At 30.8% G+C, this 23348-nt stretch overlaps 1 protein-coding gene across 2 annotated transcripts in view; it reads left to right on the top strand.

Moving 5' to 3' along the window:
• The window catches only part of LOC142341701 (gamma-secretase subunit Aph-1-like), a 288252-nt gene that overhangs the window by 107523 nt on the left and 157381 nt on the right, over nucleotides 1–23348 (top strand). For both annotated transcript variants that reach the window (XM_075392855.1, XM_075392854.1), the window contains exon 3: nucleotides 5328–5503. In XM_075392855.1, the coding sequence (XP_075248970.1) occupies nucleotides 5328–5503 (176 nt within the window). The remainder of the gene's footprint in view (nucleotides 1–5327; nucleotides 5504–23348) is intronic.

The following is a 23348-nucleotide window of genomic DNA, read 5'->3' as shown; positions in this document are numbered from 1 at the left end:
TGTGGCCATGACTTAAAGGTATCTCCACATTAGTTATTTTACAATTTTTAATGTTCATTAGCCGAATATTCTTCAGAGAAATTTAATCATTTAAAGAGTTGCACTGACCTATCTTTTCAAAAATACTGGTAAAATATGTCAACACACCAAAAAATGGAACATTTTTACCGACAATTTAAGTAAAATGAGCAATAAATCTTATTCTGAAGCTGTGATTGGCCAATTTAAAACACTATTCTGTAAGCGGACAAGTATACCTTAGTTTTTCATCAACTAGTGTATCGGAGGGCTTTACGTGGTTGGACTGCATTTAACCGCATCTGGCCATGACTCGTGGGCCATGGTCATGCCTCAACGGTCTGTGGGAGTTGATTTGAATCTATCACAACCGAACTACTGATTTATAAACCAATTAGACTTTTTTTATCCAATTATGATAAAAAATGTCGTCTAAATTTCTCATTTTTTCCTTGTCGGCTAAACGACCTGTCCGCCAATTTTCCTAGCACCAGGAAAATCATGTGTTTTTTCTGTTTTTTTCTATAGAACAATGCAAAATTATACTCTTCAGCTTGGAATGCTTGCAGAAGTCGTGCAGTAAAGATTGCATAATAGACCACGTGAATATAGTCTATATAATATAGTAAATTATATCAAAAAGCTTAGTAAAACCAGAAGGTCTCCTTCACTTTTTTGACACATATATAGCTGTAGTCTAAATAGATTGTGAGAACGTATTCCAAATGTTTTGCGTTCACAACTATATAACATAACAACTATTATGACGTAATTATCCCTTGAATACTATTTTTAGGTCACAAACTCAAACTCAAACTTTGACTTTAAATTAGAGGGATAGGCCAAGTTTTCACATTTTATTATATTTGGTAATTCAAAGTTAAGCGGTCACCGATTATTGTGTTTTTAATACTAAAAGTAGTCTTTCTTCAAAGTCAATTATCCTTGAATAGTGTTTTTAGATCAAAAATTCAAACACAAACTCAAGACTTCCATTTTTCTGTAGAGCAATCGATCAAAATCACCATTTTAATAAACTTGCTTATCGAAATCCATGCCGCGTCTGAGTTTTGAATACTAAAAAAGAAGCCTTTTTCTTAAAAGTCAATTATCCTTGAATACTGTTTAGATCACAAACTCGAAATCGAACACAATGGTTCAACTTTTAGGTAAAGTGATCGACCATGTTTCACATTTTTATTCTACTTGCTTATCCAAAGCCATACTGTCTCCGGTTGTGTTTTGAACACTAATAAAGAAGAATTTTGTTTCAAATTCCGCGAGAAGTACTTCTCTGGAACCATTTGGTGCCCATTGAGTGTAAACAGACGCTGAAAACAAACAAAATTTGTTCAGCTAAACACCTAAATTTAATGTTTTTGTTTGAGCTCTCAAATGCGACAAGACTGTGCAAGAATGCAGCAAGACTGCGCAACGAGTTTGTGCAAGAATGTTTCATGAGGTTGATTCGTTTTTAATTTTCTTCAGATAAACAATGACCAAATGAAATTTAACAAATTAGGAAGAAGTTAATATAACAAAAATTGCAAGATCATGTAGCGCTAAACTTTTGATGCATAGCAAGTTCACAATTACAGTCTCAGCTTTGAACACATCCTGAGCCGAAGCTAAGGTTAATATGAAACTCAACAAACGCATTGTCCTTCTGGCAAGCTATCCCAGCAGTTTTCTGTCTATACAAGTTTTTGAAACGTAGGGATTCGGAAAATTTGTGTAATTCCTGACAACTGAAACAACAGGTGGCTCTGAATAAACATACGAAAACAACTATATAGCGTAAAACCTGTTTTTTCTGATAATGTAGGTACGTTGTAAAGTGTTTGTTTCCATTAACGTACACACTATAGAATTTTTGAAGCAAGCAATTTTTAAATAAAGTATAAAAAAAGTTGCACTTCAAAAAAAGAACATATCAAAAAAACTCCTAAAAATTAGACTGGTTCGCTAAATAATAAAACCCTACATTGATTTAATTAATTAAGTACCACTTGATATACCATACCATGGATTTCTTAATTGTTAATTAAGAAATTAACATTGAGTTGAAAATTACTGAGTTAACGTATACAACATAGCTTCAGCGTTTTTTATATCTTCGAAAAAACTTCAAACACTTAATGAATTGTTGAAAATATTAGCGGCTAAATTCTATCGGTCTGTGTCAGTCAGGACACATTACCTTGAGATAGAGAAAAGCTTCTGTTGTTTATGCTCAGCGAGTCTCCTCTAGAGATAAGAATTGTTTTCATTTTTTATAGAAACAGAAACAGCTTTTTGTAGATAGTTAGTAAACAAATGGTAACATTTGAAGGTATTAAAAGGAAGTAGTAGTAGGTACTAGTGTAACTCAGAACCAATAAGTAGTTGTAGTAGATATTAATAGTATCTAGTAGTAGTTGTAGGTAGTACTAGTAGGTAGCAGTAGTAGTAGTAGGTACTAATTGTAGATAGTAGTTGTAGATAGTAGTAGTAGGCAGTAGCAGTAGTAGGTAGCAGTAGTGTTGTGTTCAATTCCGAAATGTTCGCCAGGCTTCATAACCCAATATGTTATACAGACTCTGTCGTTTTAACTTTCAAATTCCTTTCGATGTTACTCTTTCCGATGCTCTATCAAATATCGTTACGGTGATGTTATTTTAAAACGTCGACAGAACAATAAGTAATCCAAAATTTTAACACAGGGTTACTGAATGCACAGAAAATTTGATTCAAGAAAGAACAATAATGAACTCATTCGATTTTTTTTGGCTTGAGCTGCTCTGATATTTTACTTCCAGTGTTTAATAGTTGAGTATATGAATATTCAGTATGCTGGAACCATTTACTGAAGAAGCGATTCGCTTTTGTTTAAGATTTCAGTCAAAGCACGCATTATCCGTTAGTGTTATTCCCAATACGCAAACAAGACTTATTCGCTACTGAAGCTGTTTCTAGTAACCCCCCCCCGCAGATACAAAGCTTGTGTTCTTTCTTGCTTAATTGATCAAGTGGCTAATCAACTTTTGAAAATTTAGCTATTTTTACAGTTCCAGTGGAAACTACTCTTCTTGTACATCATTATACTATTTGTTTGATTCAAGCTCTTGACGAATTCCTATCATTCTACTTTATTTAACTAACACGTTCAGCTGCTCCTGCATATCATAGTTTTTCCACCAAATTTTTCGGTTTTTTACAGAATTTAATCTTTTTACTTAGCTCAATTTATTGTTTATCTCTCAACAATTTATCTCAAATAATTTTTTCCTGTAAATAATCTTGCTCAATCCTAGAAGGGTAGCTGAATGCGTATAGAGAAATTTGTTTTCAAAAAAGCATGCCCAGAACATCAAAAAGTTGTTTTTGTCTTCTGTGTTGCAACATTTTATCATTTTCTTGCCAAGGAGTAAATGACAAAGAGCATGAATTTGTTTTTTTAAGAAAAATCTTAGTTTTTTATTATGGTAGCTAGATAGGAGAAGAAATTTCAGTTTTCAACAAAGCATGCTCAGAACATCAAAAAGTTGTTTTTGTCTTCTGTGTTGCAACATTTTATCATTTTCTTGCCTAGGATTAAAAGACAAAGAGCATGAATTTTTTTTTCGTAAAAAATCTTGATTTTTTTTAATATGGTAGCTAGATAGGTGTAGAAAATTCAGTTTTCAACAAAGCATGCTCAGAACATCAAAAACTTGTTGTCGTCTTCGTTTGTGACATTTTGCTTGCCAATGCTTAATGGGACAGAGTTTAGCTACGCTGAAGGTCAAAATCCGTGTGCAAGATATAATATTATTGGATTGTGGAGACAAATAACAACATTCTTCAAGGCAATTAAATTGCCCTCCAGGAACTTATCTCCCCCTCTCTCTATCTCTCTCCCTCTCTCTATCTCTCTCTCTCATCGGATTGCAAACATATAAATACAAATACATAAACACATTCAGACATATATACACACATTTCACTGTATAGATATAGAAAAACATGCACACATAAAACCAAGAACGTCTTGACATTTACACACATTTACAATTTCTACCCACAGACATACACTTCAGCTTATACTCATAGAAACATATTACTAAACTTAAGCACAGTTATATTTACTTATAAACAGATATACACTTTCATATATTATACACATGAATACGCATAATTATACAAATAAAACTCTCATTCTTTTGTTTCTTTCAATTGTTCATTCCTACATAAACATTACAATTTTGAACACATGTAAGCAAATATAAGTACTTGTTTTGATAGAAATATACATAGTTACACATGTATATAAAAAAATAAAGCCAAGTTTTCCACATCACACTGAACATTTGCAAAAGTATTGTCAACAAAAACTGCTTCTGACTGCTCTTTGACTTCTTTCAGACTACTTCAAAAACTGAGTTTTTCATGTCCTATTTGGTTGAACAAAATGAACTCCACAAAAATCATTTTTGAAAGCTCCTTCATTGCGAAAAATCCATTTCATGCCATTTTAGGGCTTCAAAAAATTTTTGAAATTTTTTTTCAAAAAAAATAACGAAATTTTTGTATGTTTCGACCCCCCATACTTCATAGGTGAATAAAGTGAAGTCAACAAAAAATCACTTTTGAGTGCTCTTTTATAGCGCAAAATCCAATTCAGACCATTTTAGGACTTTTTGAAATTTTTTTTCAAAAAATTCGAAATTTTGATATGTTTCGACCCCTATACTACTTAGGTGAAAAAAGTGAAGTCAACAAAAAATCACTTTTGAGTGCTCTTTCATAGCGCAAAATCCATTTCAGACCATTTTAGGACTCCAAAAAATTTTTAAAATTTTTTTCAAAAAATTCGAAATTTTTATATGTTTTGACCCCCATACTTCATAGGTGAAAAAAAGTGAAGTCAACAAAAAATCACTTTTGAGTGCTCTTTCATAGCGCAAAATCCATTTCAGACATTTTTAGGACTTTGAAAAACTTTGAAACATTTTCAAAAAAATTTTTCTCAATCGCGCACAAAACATGAATTCAAAACCACCAAAACCCAATTCCCAAGTTTCAATTTACATGAACCTTCAAAATGAAATGGAAATAGCTGAAAAGTATAGTAATTTGCCTTACACTCTGAAAAAATTACAAGATTTCACTTTTTCAGAGATAAAATTTCTTGTAGGGGGGGGGGTCCGGACCCCCCCCCCCCTACAAGCACTAGGCAACTTACTATACTACTAACCACAATGAGAGAGAAAATTGCCTTAATTATCGCCTCAGAGCCACCTATTGAAACTGGTATGTAGCGGTAACTTATGTTGTTGTTTGTGCATTAGGTATGCCCTGACGCCCTTGACTGACTCTGTAAGCTACACCTTTCCTCTCAGTGTTATCTTGGTTGAAGTAGGAAGATACGTCTCCTTTCTCGTCACTGGCAAAGTGAGGGAGAACTTTGCAATGCAGCTGAATGAAACAGACCTGAAACTGCACAGCAGACATGTCATCAGTCTGGGTGGGTCACTATTTTTCTATAAACTGATTGAGAACCTCAATTCAATTTAATACAACCTCAGTCTAATAGTAGTTTTTAGCCTTTCACTTCTATCGTTAAAATAATCTCTTTCGTAGTCCGTCAATGCTGTCAAATTTTCCACATATTGCTGTCAAGTTTGGTGTAATTTGTTTCAAAATGATGCCACAAATGTTTTTACATGTCGGCTCCTTAGACGAAAAGAATCTTTTTGAAGTCTGTATAAGTAATTTTATACCTTGGAAACGAGCACAGTTCGCATTCGCTCAATTTTCGCTCGGTTCCTAGTTATACTAAAATAGCACTTTTTCATCTATAATAAAATAGTACTTTTTCATCTATAATAAAATACCCTTAAATCACAGTTTTAACGATTTTTTCATAGCGTTAAAACAAAACAAGAAGAACCACTTTCCGGTTATATTTTGTAACTCCGTTGAATAAAATGAAGAGTGGTCAATGAATTTTATCACACATAAAATTTGATGATAATTGGTTGAATAAACGGTTCAATACATGTATCTAAGCTAACAAAGAAGTATTTTTCAAACAAACTTGTTCGTACCAACAAAATTGAAACTCAGATCCAAAATTGAGAATGAAAAAAAACTCAAACTCACATCTAGTTCTCTGTTTAGGACTACCAGAAAAGTGATTTCACCAAGAATAAATTTGAAAGTCTACGGAGCATAGAAAATTAAGTAAAGTCAACAACTCTTAAGTTTTCAATAAAATGGATTAGGAGTAGTGGATAAAACAAGGATTCCAACCACCAGTAAAATTTGTCCCTTTCTCCTAACGCTAATCGCGCATGTCGAATCGGGCCAAATTTTACTGTTTGTTGGAATCCTTGTTTTATCCACTACTATATATTAGCTCTAAATTCAATAAAAAAATCAATTAAAAATCAAAATAAAACAAAAAATCAAAGCAAAATTTACATTTCACTCTTTAAGAGCGATTCACTCTTATTCGGAGTGATCCCCCAGTAGAAAGATCGCTCTTTTTCACTCTTAAAGAGTGATTCCCTCTTTTTTGATATTTTTTTTTATTTTTTTATACTTTTTATTTCAAATTATCTATACTCTTCATTAAATTTATATTTTCTTTTACTTTTTCTATATTTATTCCATTATTAATAAGAAATGATACAAAATTATAGTATTTACATGATCAACTTTTCTCTGTTTGGACAATAACTAAAGGACTTACAGCTCTAGGATTTTGTCTTTTATCTAATAAGCTTCTACTAAATCCTCTAGTTAATTCTACATCTGGATGTTGTTTCTTTACATGAGTCCGTATCCCATCATATCTCACAACAGAAGTACAATATGGACAATTAACTTTAGCTGAAGTACAACTTCTACATGTATCCTTACTCTCATCAAAATCAGTTAGTGGTTTTACATAATTACATTTATTACAACTTCTAATTAAGACTTCTGGTCTAAGGTTAGGGTTATGGTTAGGGTTAAGGTTAGGGTTAAGGTTAGGGTTAATGTTAGGGTTAAGGTTAGGATCTGAGTTAGAGTAAGAGTCATAGATAGAACCAGAACGAGAACCAGAACTAGAACCAGAACTAGAGCTAGAACTAGAACCAGAACTAGAACCAGAACTAGAACTAGAGCTAGAACTATAACTAGGACTAGATTCATTTTTTAAAGAACAACCCCTTGGAGAAAAATTATTAGCACAAATACCACTTAGTATTATATTACCACACATACATTTATCAGTTTTATCTTTATGACATGATTCATAATGATATTTTAAAACAGCAATGTTTCCATATTTATAGTTACACTCTAAACATTTTAAAAGCATTTATAATAGGGTAAACTATAATATTTACCTAATCATAGGACTTTGTCCATCAGTGGAACTGCTTCGCGGATAAGATCTAACCACGATTTCAATTAAATCTTTAGTATTATCTTTAGATGTGATACACTCTGCTAAATATTTCTTTCCTAACGTATTGAGTGTATTAGTTTTACATCTCTTGTCCAAAATCAATTCAAGGTCTAATTCTTTTTTATCTCTAACAAAATTTATAATCTCTTCTCTAAATTCTTCATTATTTCCATATAGTCTGGTTAAAAACTTTCCTCCCTTTCTATTCAAAATTCCCATCTCTTCATTGACGAAGTCACAGCTACACTGTTTTATATATTCTTCTTGTATTGCTTTTCGTAGATCAGTGAACGAACTTTGTTCGTGGTTCTCCAACGAACTTTGCTTGCCACGGACTTCGTCTGTTCGTAGATCAGTGAACGAACTTTGTTCGTGGTTTACCAAACTGCTTCGCAGATCATTATCCAACTCTTCTCCATATCCAACGTTAACTAATGTATTTACTCTACTCAACATTGTGCTTGCTCCCATTGCTACACTCCCAGCATTTCTTGATATTATATCAGGATAAATATAACTGAATATAATTAAACCTGAGCTTATAATTCCACCAATAGTTGATAAACTTTTTATACCCTTTCCCGTATTCATTCCTTTAGTTAAAACATCATTCTGTGTTTTAATATTATTTAATTTAAGAAGTTTATTAAAATAGAATATATAGTTATCGTGATTTATAACATTTCTATCTGTTGCATTTATCATGAGTGGTTTCATATATGCTATAAGTTTATTTATATCTTCTTTTTCTAATTCATCTTTTAAACTAAGAGCTTTTAAATCAAGGAAACCAACTCTTGAATCATATATCATTGTTCTATTACTATTAATAATAATAAAAGTATTCTCCTTCTTATTATATTTAATTATACCATAACGAAGTTCATCTGACATTCCATCTGTACGATTATAATGGTTACTATTTAACTCACTAATTATTTTACTAAAGTCATAATCACATTTATATATCTCATTAAAGTTTTTAAATAGATCAGGTCCATTATAAGTTGTTAAATAAATAGTATCACAACTCATTCTTGCTGTATTAATCATTTGAGCTGGTTTATGACACATTACAATCATTTGAATTTTATGTCTACCTTCAGTAAAGTAATAAGCTATATCCTTATTTAACCTATCACCCATATCATCAAGTACTATTACACAATTTTGAAATTTATGCATATTTTTTTTGTGATCATATTTATATCACATTTATTAAACCCAGTATAAATATTATTAGACTCAGGATCTATCCAGTCTCTGTCATCTTTACCCACTATAACAATATTTTTAGCTTGATCAGTGAACGAACTTTGTTCGTGGTTTACCAAACTGCTTCGCAGATCTTGGTTTTGGTTTTGGTCTTGGTTTTGATTTTCGTCTTGGTCTTGGACTGAGTATAATTTTAGGTATTGTCTAATAAAATATGTTTTCCATGTGCCAGTTCCACCATAAACAATAGTATGTAATGGTGACTTTTCATATTCAAATCTAACTAGATTCCTATTCATAAATCCACCAAAGCTTTCTTCTAGTTTTGTACATTTACTTGGTATTGAACCATATAATAAATAACAAATTCCAATAATAATAATAATAAGAAAAAAAAGTATACCACTTTTATCCATTTTTATATATGAAATTTATTATATAAAAATTCTTATCCTAACTTTTGAGGAATTCAATAATAAATTTAATATTGATAATAATGCTATGAGTGATATCACAATAAAAGATATAGGTAAAGATATAAGTCTAACACCAATTGAAATAGTAATGAGAGATGAGACTCCAGATAGTATCTGTGAAACGGCTTCACCGATCGGGGAACCAAACTTCAACATTATTGTCAATCTACATCCAACTGATTGTACACATTGGGTTTTAGTTATAAGAAGAGAAAGTGGTCCTGTGTATTACTTTGATAGTTTTGGTGTAGAAACCCCACCACTATTTTTAGAAGAATATGTTGATCTAGGCTCTAATGAGAGAATACAACAATATGATGAATCTTATTGTGGGGCTTATTGTTTATATATGATCTATCTTATTGATAGAGGATTTAGAATTAAAAGTGCTTTGAATATTCTAGTTAATCAATGTAAATATCCAGAAATGTATAATGAGTGTTTTTGTTTAGGTTGTAATGTTAATGTTAATGATAATGATCTACGAAGTAGCTTTGCTAATAATGATAATGATAATGATAATGATGATGACATTGATAATGATAATGATAATGTTAATCAGGGAACCTGCTTCGCAGATGATCTACGAAGTAGCTTTGCTAATAATGTTAATGATAATGATAATGACATTGATAATGATCTACGAAGTAGCTTTGCTAATAATGTTAATGATAATGTTAATTATAATAATAGTGTTAATGATAATGTTAATCAGGGAACCTGCTTCGCAGATGATAATTTTATATATCAGGGAACCTGCTTGGCTAGCCACGAGCAAAGCTCGTTCGCAGATCTATTTGGTGAAAAACATGGTGAAACATCGGTGGAACCGGTTCCCGGATGGACGAAGTCCTATCAAAAGGGTAAACCTAATAAAAATAGTCTTACTAACACTATCCGTGAAGCGGTTTCACCGATCTCTGTAAATATAAATGAAGATCTACAATCATGGCTAAATGATGATGATATAATTACTGAAGCCACATTCCCAGATAACTTTAGATGTATAATATCTGGTCCTAGTGAATGTGGTAAGACATTCTTATTAAAAAAACTAATTCTAGCTAGTATATATTTTGATAAGCTATACATCATTGGACCTGCTGGTGATCAATACAATGGATTAGAAAGAATAAACCCAAAAGCTATTATAGAATTTATTAAAGATATAAAAGATTTACCATCTCCTGATAAATTACCCAATGACTTGTGATATTCGATGATGTTAGAGCCAAAGAACCAGTTATTAATGAATACTTTTGTAGAGGTAGACATAATAATTGCAATATGATATATCTTAATCAAAACCTGTTCTCTCTGGATAGGCAGAGTGTTAGAGAGAACTGTTATCTATTTATTTTATTTGAACAGAGTGGTAAAGTCCTATCATCGATATATCAAGATTTCTTTAATAATGTTGAACTTAGTTATATTGATTTTACTAATATATGTAATAAGGTATGGAAAGAGCCTTATAATTACATTGTCATTGATATAACTAAAAATAAGAATATTAATGGTAAACTAAGAAGTAATTGGGATCGGAGAGTTTTGTAGTTTAGTTTAAGTTTAAGTTTATAGCTACACCAGATGGACCTTTGGTCAGCTGACTACGTCAGATCAACGAAGTTACACCAGATGTAAAGTAAAACTTAATACATCACCATTAAAGTCTATAGGTCTTCCATGCTCATCTTTAATATGAAACTCTATATATTCTATTCTATCTTTAGTTACATTTTGATACAAGATATTAGTTAGTATAATATTTATCAAGTAACCTGGTGGTTCTGTTAGAGTAAAAGTATATAGTATGTCTGTGTTATTCCCATTATCTTTAACACCAGATATCACATTACAATGAATGTTATTAGTACTAAAACCCATAATATCAACAATTTTCTGAGATGTATATTTACCTTGTTCATATACTATTTTTCTAAAGCCCAGTAATGGGGCTATTGAATTTTCTATGTCAAAGTTAATTGCACCTTGTTTTACTTTCGCTAAATTTTTCATTGTATTCTTATCAGATTCTATTATAACATTACCATTAGTTTCTTCTTTTATTAATTCTGCTATTTCGAATAATTCATATGCTCCTGGTATAATAGCTAAAATACGGGTATCTGAACATGTTTCCCCTTGGGTATCATATAAGAATTGATTGTTCCTTCTATTCACATTAAACACCGAATTATAAACAGATAATCTAATTAAACCTAATTTTGATGAGTTAAGTATAGGTTCACTAAAGTGAAACTTTTCTGTTGGTTTTATCATTCTAAAGGTAAGTGTATGCTCTTCTTTAGTTTTAGTTAAAGCTTCATGTATATTTTGTAGTTCCCTTAAGATTAAATTGTCTGTCATTTTTTATCTAATAAAAATGGATTTTAATTTGGACACAACTTATAGTTATAATAATGATATACACAAAAGTAAGATTATAAAATATAAACTTAATAATCTAGCAACAATGAATACAATCAATACTATCATTAATATCATTCTCAATAGAGAAGAGAATCATTTAAATTTGCGTTATTCCTATCTAGAGATAGAGTTTGTTGTATCAGATGATGCTGGTGGTGTATTTGCTAATGATGCTAATATCAGATTAGTGAATTATGGTATGATGGCATTGTTCAGTTCAGTTAAGCTTGAAACTAGTGGTGGTAGGACTATTGAATATATAGATCATTGTCATCCTAATCTATTGATGTATAAGTTATTAACTAGTACTGTTGATGAATATGAGAGTGGTTTTGTTAGAAATCAAGGTAATAAAGATAGGCAACTTAAAGGTGACCATATTGCTGCACAACGAGGTCATATGTATATGATGATTAAGATGAGTGATCTATTTGGTTTCGTAAATGATTTAGAAAAGATTATATATGGTTTAGGATTTAAACTAATATTAAAAAGAAATAATAATGATAGAGCTCTATATAGAGTTAATGCTAATCCTGGTGCAGTTGCTAATGATGGTAATATAGAAATTAGAGATATATCATGTTGTGTACCTAGTATTGATCCTAGTAATGATAATAGAATTAATGTGCAAAAGGGTTTAAGTAAAAAGAATAATGTAGACTTTAGTTATTATGAAAGAAAGACATTTTATAAGAATGTGCCCAATGCTACAAACTTCTTGTTTGATCTTGGTATGGAAAGTGGGATGGAGAGACCACAATATATAATAGTTGGTTTGGAAAATAATAATGTTAATGAACAAACTCATGATGCAAGTACATTCGATGTAATGAATGTTATTGTAATATTGGTAGTGAGTTTTATCCCCAGGATAGAATGAATATTATTAATTATGGTACCAATAATTATAATGAGGCTTTTAAAGAGATTGTTAGCTTTAATAAAGATTATAATGGGCTACCACATAATATAAAACCATATATAAATCATAGAACATTCAAAAGTAGTTATAGAATATATGTATTCGATACTAGATATCAAAGGGATCATATAGGACCACAACCAATACAACTTAATTTTAAATTTAGTGCTGCAGTTGTTATATGTTATGCATTAGTATTAACTAGAAAGGTTATTAGTGTGAATAGTGATGGTAATAAGATGGTTGATATTATATCATAGACATAGTCTTAGTTATAATTAAGTCATAGTTATAAATAAGTCATAGTTATAATTATAACTATAGTCCTTGTCATTATTTCCTACTAGTCTTAACAAAACCCTTAGCATAAAAAATATCTAATTTCTTTTTATTCTCTAGAGATAGACCCTTAGCTTCAAGCTTAATCTTAGCCTTTGGCCTAACCTTGGGCTTAGGCTTCGAGCTTCGCTCGCGGGTGGAACCCGTAGTCTTAGGCTTAGGCTTAATAACAACAAAAGGATTATACTTTTTAACTTCCATTATTTTTTATATATAGAAATGTGTCTTTTTTTAAATAAGTTCAAAACTAATTCATATTGTGTTCACCGATGCTACGCCATAGGCCCTTAGCTTCAAGCTTTGTCTTAGGCTTAGTCTTCGAGCTTCGCTCGCGGGTGGAACCCGTAGTCTTAGGGTTAGGTTTATCAACAAAGGGATTATACTTTTTAACTTCCATTGTTTTTTATATATAGAATTGATTCTTTTACAGAATTTCGATGGTAGACATTATAGTGGTACTGATAACAAAAGAGGTTTTATTACTTCAAAAGGTACTAAATTGTTAAAGGGTAATTGTGTTAAGTTTAAGAAAAATAAGTCAATGACTGTTAGTGATGCAAGAATATAAGCTGAGGGATTGAAAGATTTCTTTAAAGTGTTGGTAGAGCTACAGTTAACTTCGGAAAGAAAGTTGCTAATAATCCTGTAAGAGCATTAGAAATAGCAAGTAAAATAGGAAGTGCAGCTGCAAGTAGAAACCCTAAAGCAGCTCTAGCGGCTACACCTGATTTAATTAAATTTGCAACTACTGGTGAAGGTATAAAGGTAGTACAAAAAGGAAGAGGGTTGTACTTAGTTACTAAGAAGAGATAATTGTTTGATTAAGATTATGATTATATGTTTTTATGATAATGTTTATGATTATATTATATTTATGCTTATGATTATATTTATATTATGTTTATGGTTATTGATAAATATTAATACTAATATTAGTATTACTAAATACATTATTATAACTAAACACTAACAATTTTAGTTTAAAAAAACACTCAGCTTGTTTTTCTGGTTCTTCTTATAATCCTCATATACCTTAACTAATTCATTATACTCATCATTATCTATTTTATTATCATTCATTGATTTAGTATATAGTTTATTAAACTTTTCGCTAAACTGTTTACTTAAAATATACATTTGTGAATACTTTATAATTTTATTTCTTATTTTAGTATTAATTGTTTTTGATAATGAACCACAAACAGTTGCTGTAGCAAAAGCTGTTGGTATGGAATAAGGTAATCTAATACCGGTTAATGCAACTGATGTTGATGTTGCAGTTGTTGCTATAGATGATAAAACTATTTCTGTTATCTCAGCTACGTTAATATAATTTTTATATCTACTTAACTTCTTATTATAGTTATTAGTTTCAGTTTCATAATAATTTCTAATATCCTTTATAATGTTAATATTGTTGTTAAATTTATTATTAGCTTGAATCTTTTCTTTTATGTATTGTTCATTAACGGTTGGCAAGTTGGGATATAGTAATATCTCACTCGGTGCTGTTGGGTTAGTCATAGTTTCGGTTATTTTAATTAGTAAAAATTCTTTCTATTTCTTTCGTTATCTTGTTTAAAACCATAATGCATCTCAAGTCTTGCTTGCTCTTTATTATCAACTAACGTACTTCGTAAAAGTATAGCAATTATTTATTGTACTATTGTCCTTTTATTCTTTAAAAGGGCTTCATCTATAAAAGAATTAGTCTTTTTATTAACTTCTTTAAATTCTCTTAGCCCAGTAGTAAACATTTCATCTAGTTGTATGTTATTGATATTCTGATTAAACTTATTATTATCAAATTCTTGTTCTAATTGATTGTATTTAGAGATAGTATCTGCAGCAACTTCATTACATAACTTAACAGTATTTCTGACTTCATTTGTTGATTCAATAAACTCATTAATTAGTTCATCATTAACTTGTGTTTCATTTAGTTGTAATGTTTTAGTTGTGACTTTATCAAATTCACCTTTTCTTAGTTCAGTTATGTTTCTACGTAAAATGTCTATTTTATTAGAAGAGAATAATAAGTTATTGTCACAATACTCTTTATTTACAACATTTATTTCATCTATCGGAGGATGTACATTTGTAATTTTATAGGTATCCTTCATATCAATATTATCATTATCTTCTAGGAATAACCCACGAGTCTTACTTAGTGTTAAGTTGTTTGTTGATGTTGATGTTGATCCGAGAAGCGGGTTCCCCGATTTATGTTTTGGCTTGATTGAATCTATTTCTTTTCATCTTTGTATTTGTTTACATATAATTAGAATAATAATTAGTCTTGTAATTAGACTTATAATTAGTCTTGCAATTAGACTTAGACTTAGAATTATAATTAGACTTAGGACCGCAGGTCAATATTTAATGATTACATAACCTTATTATTAGATTCAAAGTCAGACTCGGATTTTAATAATTCCTGTTCGTAATATTTACCTTCTATTATCTCACCATTAATATCTTCTATTTTATATGTTGGTGGTTGTGTTTTTAGAACTTCATTAACTTTAAACAATTCTCTATTCCAATTAGAAGTGTATCCCTTAGAGAAGATATTACGTTTATCTGCATTTCTAACATAATCACCAACTTTAAGTTTAGGTTGGGCGTAGCCAGGTTTACCCTTAATATTCTTAAAACTAAAAGTGTATTTAACTTTATCAGGATTATTAGAAGCGTCAACTGGTGTCATATTAATTGTTAAGTGAACGTTATTATATATTACAACAGCATCATTTAATATATTTACCCAATTACCATCGCCATTGATGAACATAGGTTTACTTATTATATGTAATAATGTTCTATTAAATCTCTCTATGAATACAGCCTTTAAATCACTATAAGTAGAATATAGTTTTGTTTCATATTCTTTAACTAAAGATTTAAATGTTTTATTGTAAAACTCACTACCTCTATCTACCCATAACTTTTCTGGTTTTCTAGGTTCAGACTCACCTTGTTGATGCTCTTTTAATACTATTTTAAAACCATTAGTTATAGATAAACCAGATTTATTCTTTAATGGAATAGCCCATGCATATTTTGTGAATATATCTATAACAGTTAAAATAAACTTATAATTATTATTGTATTTACTTGGAGATGACTTATCAATTAAATCAGCTGACCATGTTTCATCTTTATATAATGGTATTATTCTTTGTCTTCTAAACTTTGTTATTTGAGGACTGAATACTTCTTTAGCTAATAGTTGTTGTTGTTGTTTTTCCACATTTTTTATGGACGTAGTCATGGTTTCACCTATCAACGAATTTGTGAGCTTGCTCATTTACCATAGTTAAAAACAAAATTATCTAGTTGCTCTTGATTAATAATATTCATAGATAATAGTTGCTTAGTTATATCTAGCATTTCATCATATAATCCATCATGACCAGCTTTTGTTTCTAGTATTAATAATTCTAGTCTTTCTATTAAACTATTTGGGTCTGGGTTGCTATTTAATCCCCTACCATATACATCATCTTTTATCCCTATTATACGTTTTATTGTTCTATATCTAGCGCTTTTCTTATCCCCTTTTCCTAAATCATATCTAATATCCTTTAAAAACCTTTTAATTTTGTTTTCATCTTCCTCGATTTCACCATGTTTTATATTTGGGTTAGTAAGAAAGTTTATAAACTCATCTGACAATTCATATATATTATCCTTAACTATAAATGCATTTTCTTGGTAAATTAGTTTAACACCGTTCATTTCAAATTCACCAATATCTAAATTTCCGAACTTTAACTTTAATTGAGGGTTAGCTTGAACTTACATTAAATTAATAGTTTGAGCTGTGTCTTTATCTACTAAAAGTCCTGGTTTATCTCGAGCTTCCTCTACAGCTTTGCCATTGGACTTCATTAAAGCTTCATTAAACTGGAGGCCAGCTTGCTGGATCATCTTAGTTTGTTTATCTAACTCTTGATTTTGCCAATCTATTGCTCTCAATGTTTGTTCACCTAATGCTAGATTCCGTTCAGTGTTTGCATATAGTGTATTAGTTGAAGGATCAAATAACTCTTCTATTTCTCCATAATTTTCTTGTTTTAATTTATCTTTTAATCTATTCTTTCTGTTTAGTTTTTCTAGGCAGTTTAATTCTATAAGTTCATCTAGCTTAGTCATTTTATATGTATTGAAAATTTTTAATAAGAGTATAAAATGGATAATGAAAATTCTATTGATGAAAACTACTCTGAGTTAAAAAACTGTTTAGCTTGTGGAAAACAATATTAGACTATCAGGGAGCTTGGGGAGTTTATAAACCATGCTAAGGATCCCTGGCATGATGAATTAATAATTTCAGGTTATTCTAATTATATAGACGAAAGGGAAACCATTAAAATATTAAAATTTATAGAATATAACAAAAACAAATTAACTAGAGGAAATAGTGATTTGGAAATAACTTTCGGAGGTATAATGATCTGTAATGTACTAACTACTAAACCAGGAGATGCAATTGATCATTATATAAAAGGAAGTATAGAATATTATTAACCAGTTTTTATTAAGATTATAAATCAGGGAGAACCTGCTTCACAGATAGTGAAACTGCTTTGCAGATCATTATATAATCTAATAGCGGCTTCAATTAACTTTCTATCATCATTAATGGTTAGTTCTAAAATATTATTAACCAGTTGTTCTTTGTTTAAATTTATTGATGCTTGGCTTGGCATGGATGAAGTCCGTTCACAGATTTTATTTACTAAATCTCTTTTGAATAGATATAGATTCTCATCATGAGCATAACTTTTTATATTGTTTACATAAAACCTTTTATCATCAAATATATTTAAACTAATCTTACTTGTTTTTGTTGTTGTCATGTTATCGCCAATTTTTTGTATTCTGCATTCATCTATAGTTCTCTGTGTATGATTCATTAATGCATCATAATAATCTATGTGCCTAGCATTATTATGCTTCTTTTTTCCTTTTTCTTTAGTGTTTTTAGGATAATTTTTGAAACTATGTCTTTTGGGGGACAATGCTATAAATTCCTCAATAATCCTACTCCCCAGCTCGTGCTTAAACTTGCCGGGGACTTTATTATTAGTTTTTATAGGTATGTCTAGATTACTTAAGTCCATATGCTCATCACTAATTTTACCTTCACTATAACTTAATACGAAACTGTCCGTATCCATATAGTGAAGTGTTAGATCTTTGAGGGATGGTTGTAGAATATTATAGAATACATCAAACATATGTAATTTGCTAAGTTCGAGTATTGTTACTCCTACATATACAGGTGAGCTATATTCTATTTTCTTTATATATTCTATTTGACTATAATCTCTATATCTAGTTATATTCTTAAATGTTTGTTTACTTACACTTTTCATTATCTTTTCTTCATCATGCAAGAACTTGCTTTGAAAGAAGTGTAGAGGATTCATGCACATTCTTCCATATAATGAGTTATTCATTAATTTCCTTACATCCTTCTCTGCTTCAGTTTTAGCTGTTGCTCTTTTGTTAGTATTGTTTTGTATATAATCTCTTCATATATAATCTTGTTTAAATTTAATTACTCTGTATTTTTGTTATTTTTACTCCTATCTTAACATAGAACTTTAACATCCTATAATGAACCATATATTCTGTTTTGTTGTTTTGGTCTAAGATTAGTTTCTCTGATCTTGCCTTGCCTCCATCTCTTTCTCTGTAACCTAATTCATTATCATTGATCTTTCTCTTATTAGGCATTAGTGCTAACTGTTCTGTTCTCTCTTTACATTCATTAGTATAATCAATATCATAAACTATATAGTAACCATGATCACTATCATCTGGAGTATTCAATATTACATCTAGAGTAGTAGTAGTAATAAACTCAAAATCCTTATAAGGTAACTTTTGCATCATTGCATAACCATATAGGTTGTTTGCGTCTATGTACCATATGGACTTACCATCACTGTTATTTATATATCTATCACCCATTATTCCACATATACCACCTCTCTTTGCTCCAACAAAATCATCTAGCATTTGTTTATCTTGCAATGTATCTAATGTAACACCACTTGACATTAACCAACAATCAAAACTATAACCTGGGAGACTTACTAAATGTAGTGGGTTGAGCTTGAATTCTTTCATACTTAGTTTAACATATTCATTCATGCAGTAGTCTAATATTTCCACATCGTTTTGTAAATACTATAGTTAGATCTTTACCAGTTTTATGACTGTTGTCTTTATTAAAGACATCGACTTCTTCTGTTGGTAATTTATTATGTAGAGAGGATTTGAAGTCTTCTATTTTTAGATTACCTATAACTTCATCATACGACTTTGTCGTGGTTCCCCAGGTAGCGTTGCTACTATACGACTCTAAACCAAAGTATTCATATGGATATAATGTTTTAGTTTTACACCCGTATATCTTTGCCATTTGATCTAGAGGCATAGCTAGGAAGTTATAACTATCATCGAATTTAAGACAACCAATGCTAAAAATCTTAGACTTACCAGCAGCTAGTGGTATGTTATCTACTTTTCTTTTATCATTATTCTGTTTGAAGAGTTCACTGTATAGTAGGTTGAAGTCATAGCCAGAGCCATTATGGAATTTTACTGGAATGAAGTTTTGTTGTTTGTATCTTAGATTACATATTTTACATGCAGGTCCTCTATATTTACCAGTTTCATGACAATGATCTCTTACTTTATTAATACATGTTTTGCAGCAGATATGACAAGTGTTATTGGTTTCATGATGTAATTTATCTTCTTCTGTGAATATCATTTGTTTGTTGCGCTTGAAGTTATTCTCAGTTTCTATTTCTAATAGATCTCTAGCAAAACTTTTGATGCGGCCTAGACCGAAGTAGTGCTTGAAGATACCTTGCCAGGTGTAACCCACAGCTATTGGAATATGTTCAGCTATTACATATTTACAATCATTAGTTGAGACTTCAACAGTGTAACATTCTATATCAGCAGTTATTATATTTTTTATATTCTGACGTTTGTATTCATTTATAAAAGTAATATGTTTTTTCTTAGGACAAACAGGGCACTCAAAAAAAATAAAAAGGCTCTATTTTCTCTAGGGTTTCTCTAAGAACGCAGAGTAATCTGTTAGAAACTTTAGTTACTAACAGATTACCTAAAATTTTCTTAATTTTTTTTCAAAAACTTATTGCCACTGCGATCCCTCAGATGTTTCAGTGTAATCTATTGTTAATTGTATATAGCTTCAGTGCAAGAAAGATTAAGAATCAAGCGTCAATAGTTTGGAAGAATATGTAATGTACGAAAAGAGTTCCCGAAATTACCCCAAAAACAAAGAAAAGTTGGTCCCCAGCAAACCTGACATCTTCAAAATTATGCTGAAAATAACGCACGTGAGAGGCGAAAAACAGGGCACTCAAAAAAATAAAAAGGCTCTAGACTCTGCGAGGGTTTAGCTCAGAACCAAGATTAATCTGTTAGAAACTTTAGTTACTAACAGATTACCTAAAATTTTCTTAAATTTTTTCAACAACTTAATCCATTGACACTTCGAGCCCTCAGATGTTTCAGTGTAATCTGTTGTTAATTGTATATAGCTTCAGTGCAAGAAAGATTAAGAATCAAGCGTCAAAAGTTTGGAAGAATATGTAATGTACGAAAAGAGTTCCCGAAATTACCCCAAAAACAAAGAAAAGTTGGTCCCCAGCAAACCGGACATCTTCAAAATTATGCTGAAAATAACGCACGTGAGAGGCGAAAAACAGGGCACTCAAAAAAATAAAAAGGCTCTAGACTCTGCGAGGGTTTATCTCAGAACCAAGATTAATCTGTTAGAAACTTTAGTTACTAACAGATTACCTAAAATTTTCTTAAATTTTTTCAAAAACTTAATTCATCGACACTTCGAGCCCTCAGATGTTTCAGTGTAATCTGTTGATAATTGTATATAGCTTCAGTGCAACAAAGATTCAGAATCAAGCGTCAAAAGTTTGGAAGAATGTGTAATGTACGAAAAGAGTTCCCGAAATTACCCCAAAAACAAAGAAAAGTTGGTCCCCAGCAAACCTGACAACTTCAAAATTATGCTGAAAATAGCGCGTGAGAGGCGGAAAACAGGGCACTCAAAAAAATAAGAAGGCTCTAGACTCTGCGAGGGTTTATCTCAGAACCAAGATTAATCTGTTAGAAACTTTAGTTACTAACAGATTACCTAAAATTTTCTTAAATTTTTCTTCAGAAACTTAATTCATTGCCACTTCGAGCCCTCAGATGTTTCAGTGTAATCTATTGATATTTGTATATAGCTTCAGTGCAAGCAAGATTAAGAATCAAGCGTCAAAAAATTGGAAGAATTTGTAATGTATTAAAAGAGTTCCCGAAATTACCCCAAAAAAAAAATGTTCCCCAGCAAACCTGACGACTTCAAAAACATGCTTAAAATAACGCACGTGGGAGGCGCAGAACAGGGCACTCAAAAAAATAAAAAGGCTCTAGGTTCTGCGAGGGTTTCTCTCAGAACCAAGATTAATCTGTTAGAAACTTTAGTTGCTAACAGATTACCTAAAATTTTCTTAAATTTTTTCAAAAACTTAATCCATTGACACTTCGAGCCCTCAGATGTTTCAGTGTAATCTGTTGATAATTGTATATAGCTTCAGTGCAAGAAAGATTAAGAATCAAGCGTCAAAAGTTTGGAAGAATATGTAATGTACGAAAAGAGTTCCCGAAATTACCGCAAAAACAAAAAAATGGTCCCCAGCAAACCTGACGACTTCAAAAACATACTTAAAATAACGCACGTGAGAGGCACAGAACAGGGCACTCAAAAAGAATAAAAAGGCTCTATTTTTTGCGAGGGTTTCTCTCAGAACGCAGAGTAATCCTTTAGAAACTTTAGTTACTAACAGATTACTTAAAATTTTCTTAAATTTTTAAATTTTCTTAAATTTTTTCTTCAAAAACTTAATCCATTGCCACTTCGAGCCCTCAGATGTTTCAGTGTAATCTATTTTTATTTGTATATAGCTTCAGTGCAAGAAAGATTAAGAATCAAGCGTCAAAATTTTGGAAGAATATGTAATGTACGAAAAGAGTTCCCGAAATTACCCCAAAAACAGAAAATTTGGTCCCAAGCAAACCTGACATCTTCAAAATTATGCTGAAAATAACGCACGTGAGCGGCGAAAAACAGGGCACTTAAAAAATAAAAAGGCTCTAGACTTTGCGAGGGTTTATCTCAGAACCAAGATTAATCTGTTAGAAACTTTAGTTACTAACAGATTACCTAAAATTTTAAATTTTTTCAAAAACTTAATCCATTGACACTTCGAGCCCTCAGATGTTTCAGTGTAATCTGTTGATAATTGTATATAGCTTCAGTGCAACAAAGATTAAGCATCAAGCGTCAAAAGTTTGGAAGAATATGTAATGTACGAAAAGAGTTCCCGAAATTACCCCAAAAACAAAAAAATGGTCCCCAGTAAACCTGACGACTTCAAAAACATGCTTAAAATAACGCACGTGAGAGGCGCAGAACAGGGAACTCAAAAAAATAAAAAGGCTCTATTTTTTGCGAGGGTTTCTCTCAGAACGCAGAGTAATCCTTTAGAAACTTTAGTTACTAACAGATTACTTAAAATTTTCTTAAATTTTTAAATTTTCTTAAATTTTTTCTTCAAAAACTTAATCCATTGCCACTTCATTTTTTGTGGACGTAGTCATGGTTTCACCTATCAACGAATTTGTGAGCTTGCTCATTTACCATAGTTAAAAACAAAATTATCTAGTTGCTCTTGATTAATAATATTCATAGATAATAGTTGCTTAGTTATATCTAGCATTTCATCATATAATCCATCATGACCAGCTTTTGTTTCTAGTATTAATAATTCTAGTCTTTCTATTAAACTATTTGGGTCTGGGTTGCTATTTAATCCCCTACCATATACATCATCTTTTATCCCTATTATACGTTTTATTGTTCTATATCTAGCGCTTTTCTTATCCCCTTTTCCTAAATCATATCTAATATCCTTTAAAAACCTTTTAATTTTGTTTTCATCTTCCTCGATTTCACCATGTTTTATATTTGGGTTAGTAAGAAAGTTTATAAACTCATCTGACAATTCATATATATTATCCTTAACTATAAATGCATTTTCTTGGTAAATTAGTTTAACACCGTTCATTTCAAATTCACCAATATCTAAATTTCCGAACTTTAACTTTAATTGAGGGTTAGCTTGAACTTACATTAAATTAATAGTTTGAGCTGTGTCTTTATCTACTAAAAGTCCTGGTTTATCTCGAGCTTCCTCTACAGCTTTGCCATTGGACTTCATTAAAGCTTCATTAAACAGGAGGCCAGCTTGCTGGATCATCTTAGTTTGTTTATCTAACTCTTGATTTTGCCAATCTATTGCTCTCAATGTTTGTTCACCTAATGCTAGATTCCGTTCAGTGTTTGCATATAGTGTATTAGTTGAAGGATCAAATAACTCTTCTATTTCTCCATAATTTT

Source organism: Convolutriloba macropyga, chromosome 6 (assembly GCF_964194025.1).
Source record: "Convolutriloba macropyga chromosome 6, txConMacr16.3, whole genome shotgun sequence".
In the NCBI taxonomy this organism is placed as follows: domain Eukaryota; kingdom Metazoa; phylum Xenacoelomorpha; order Acoela; family Convolutidae; genus Convolutriloba; species Convolutriloba macropyga.
Note: the sequence above shows the minus strand (reverse complement) of the source record. Positions and strands in the feature narration are given on the sequence as shown.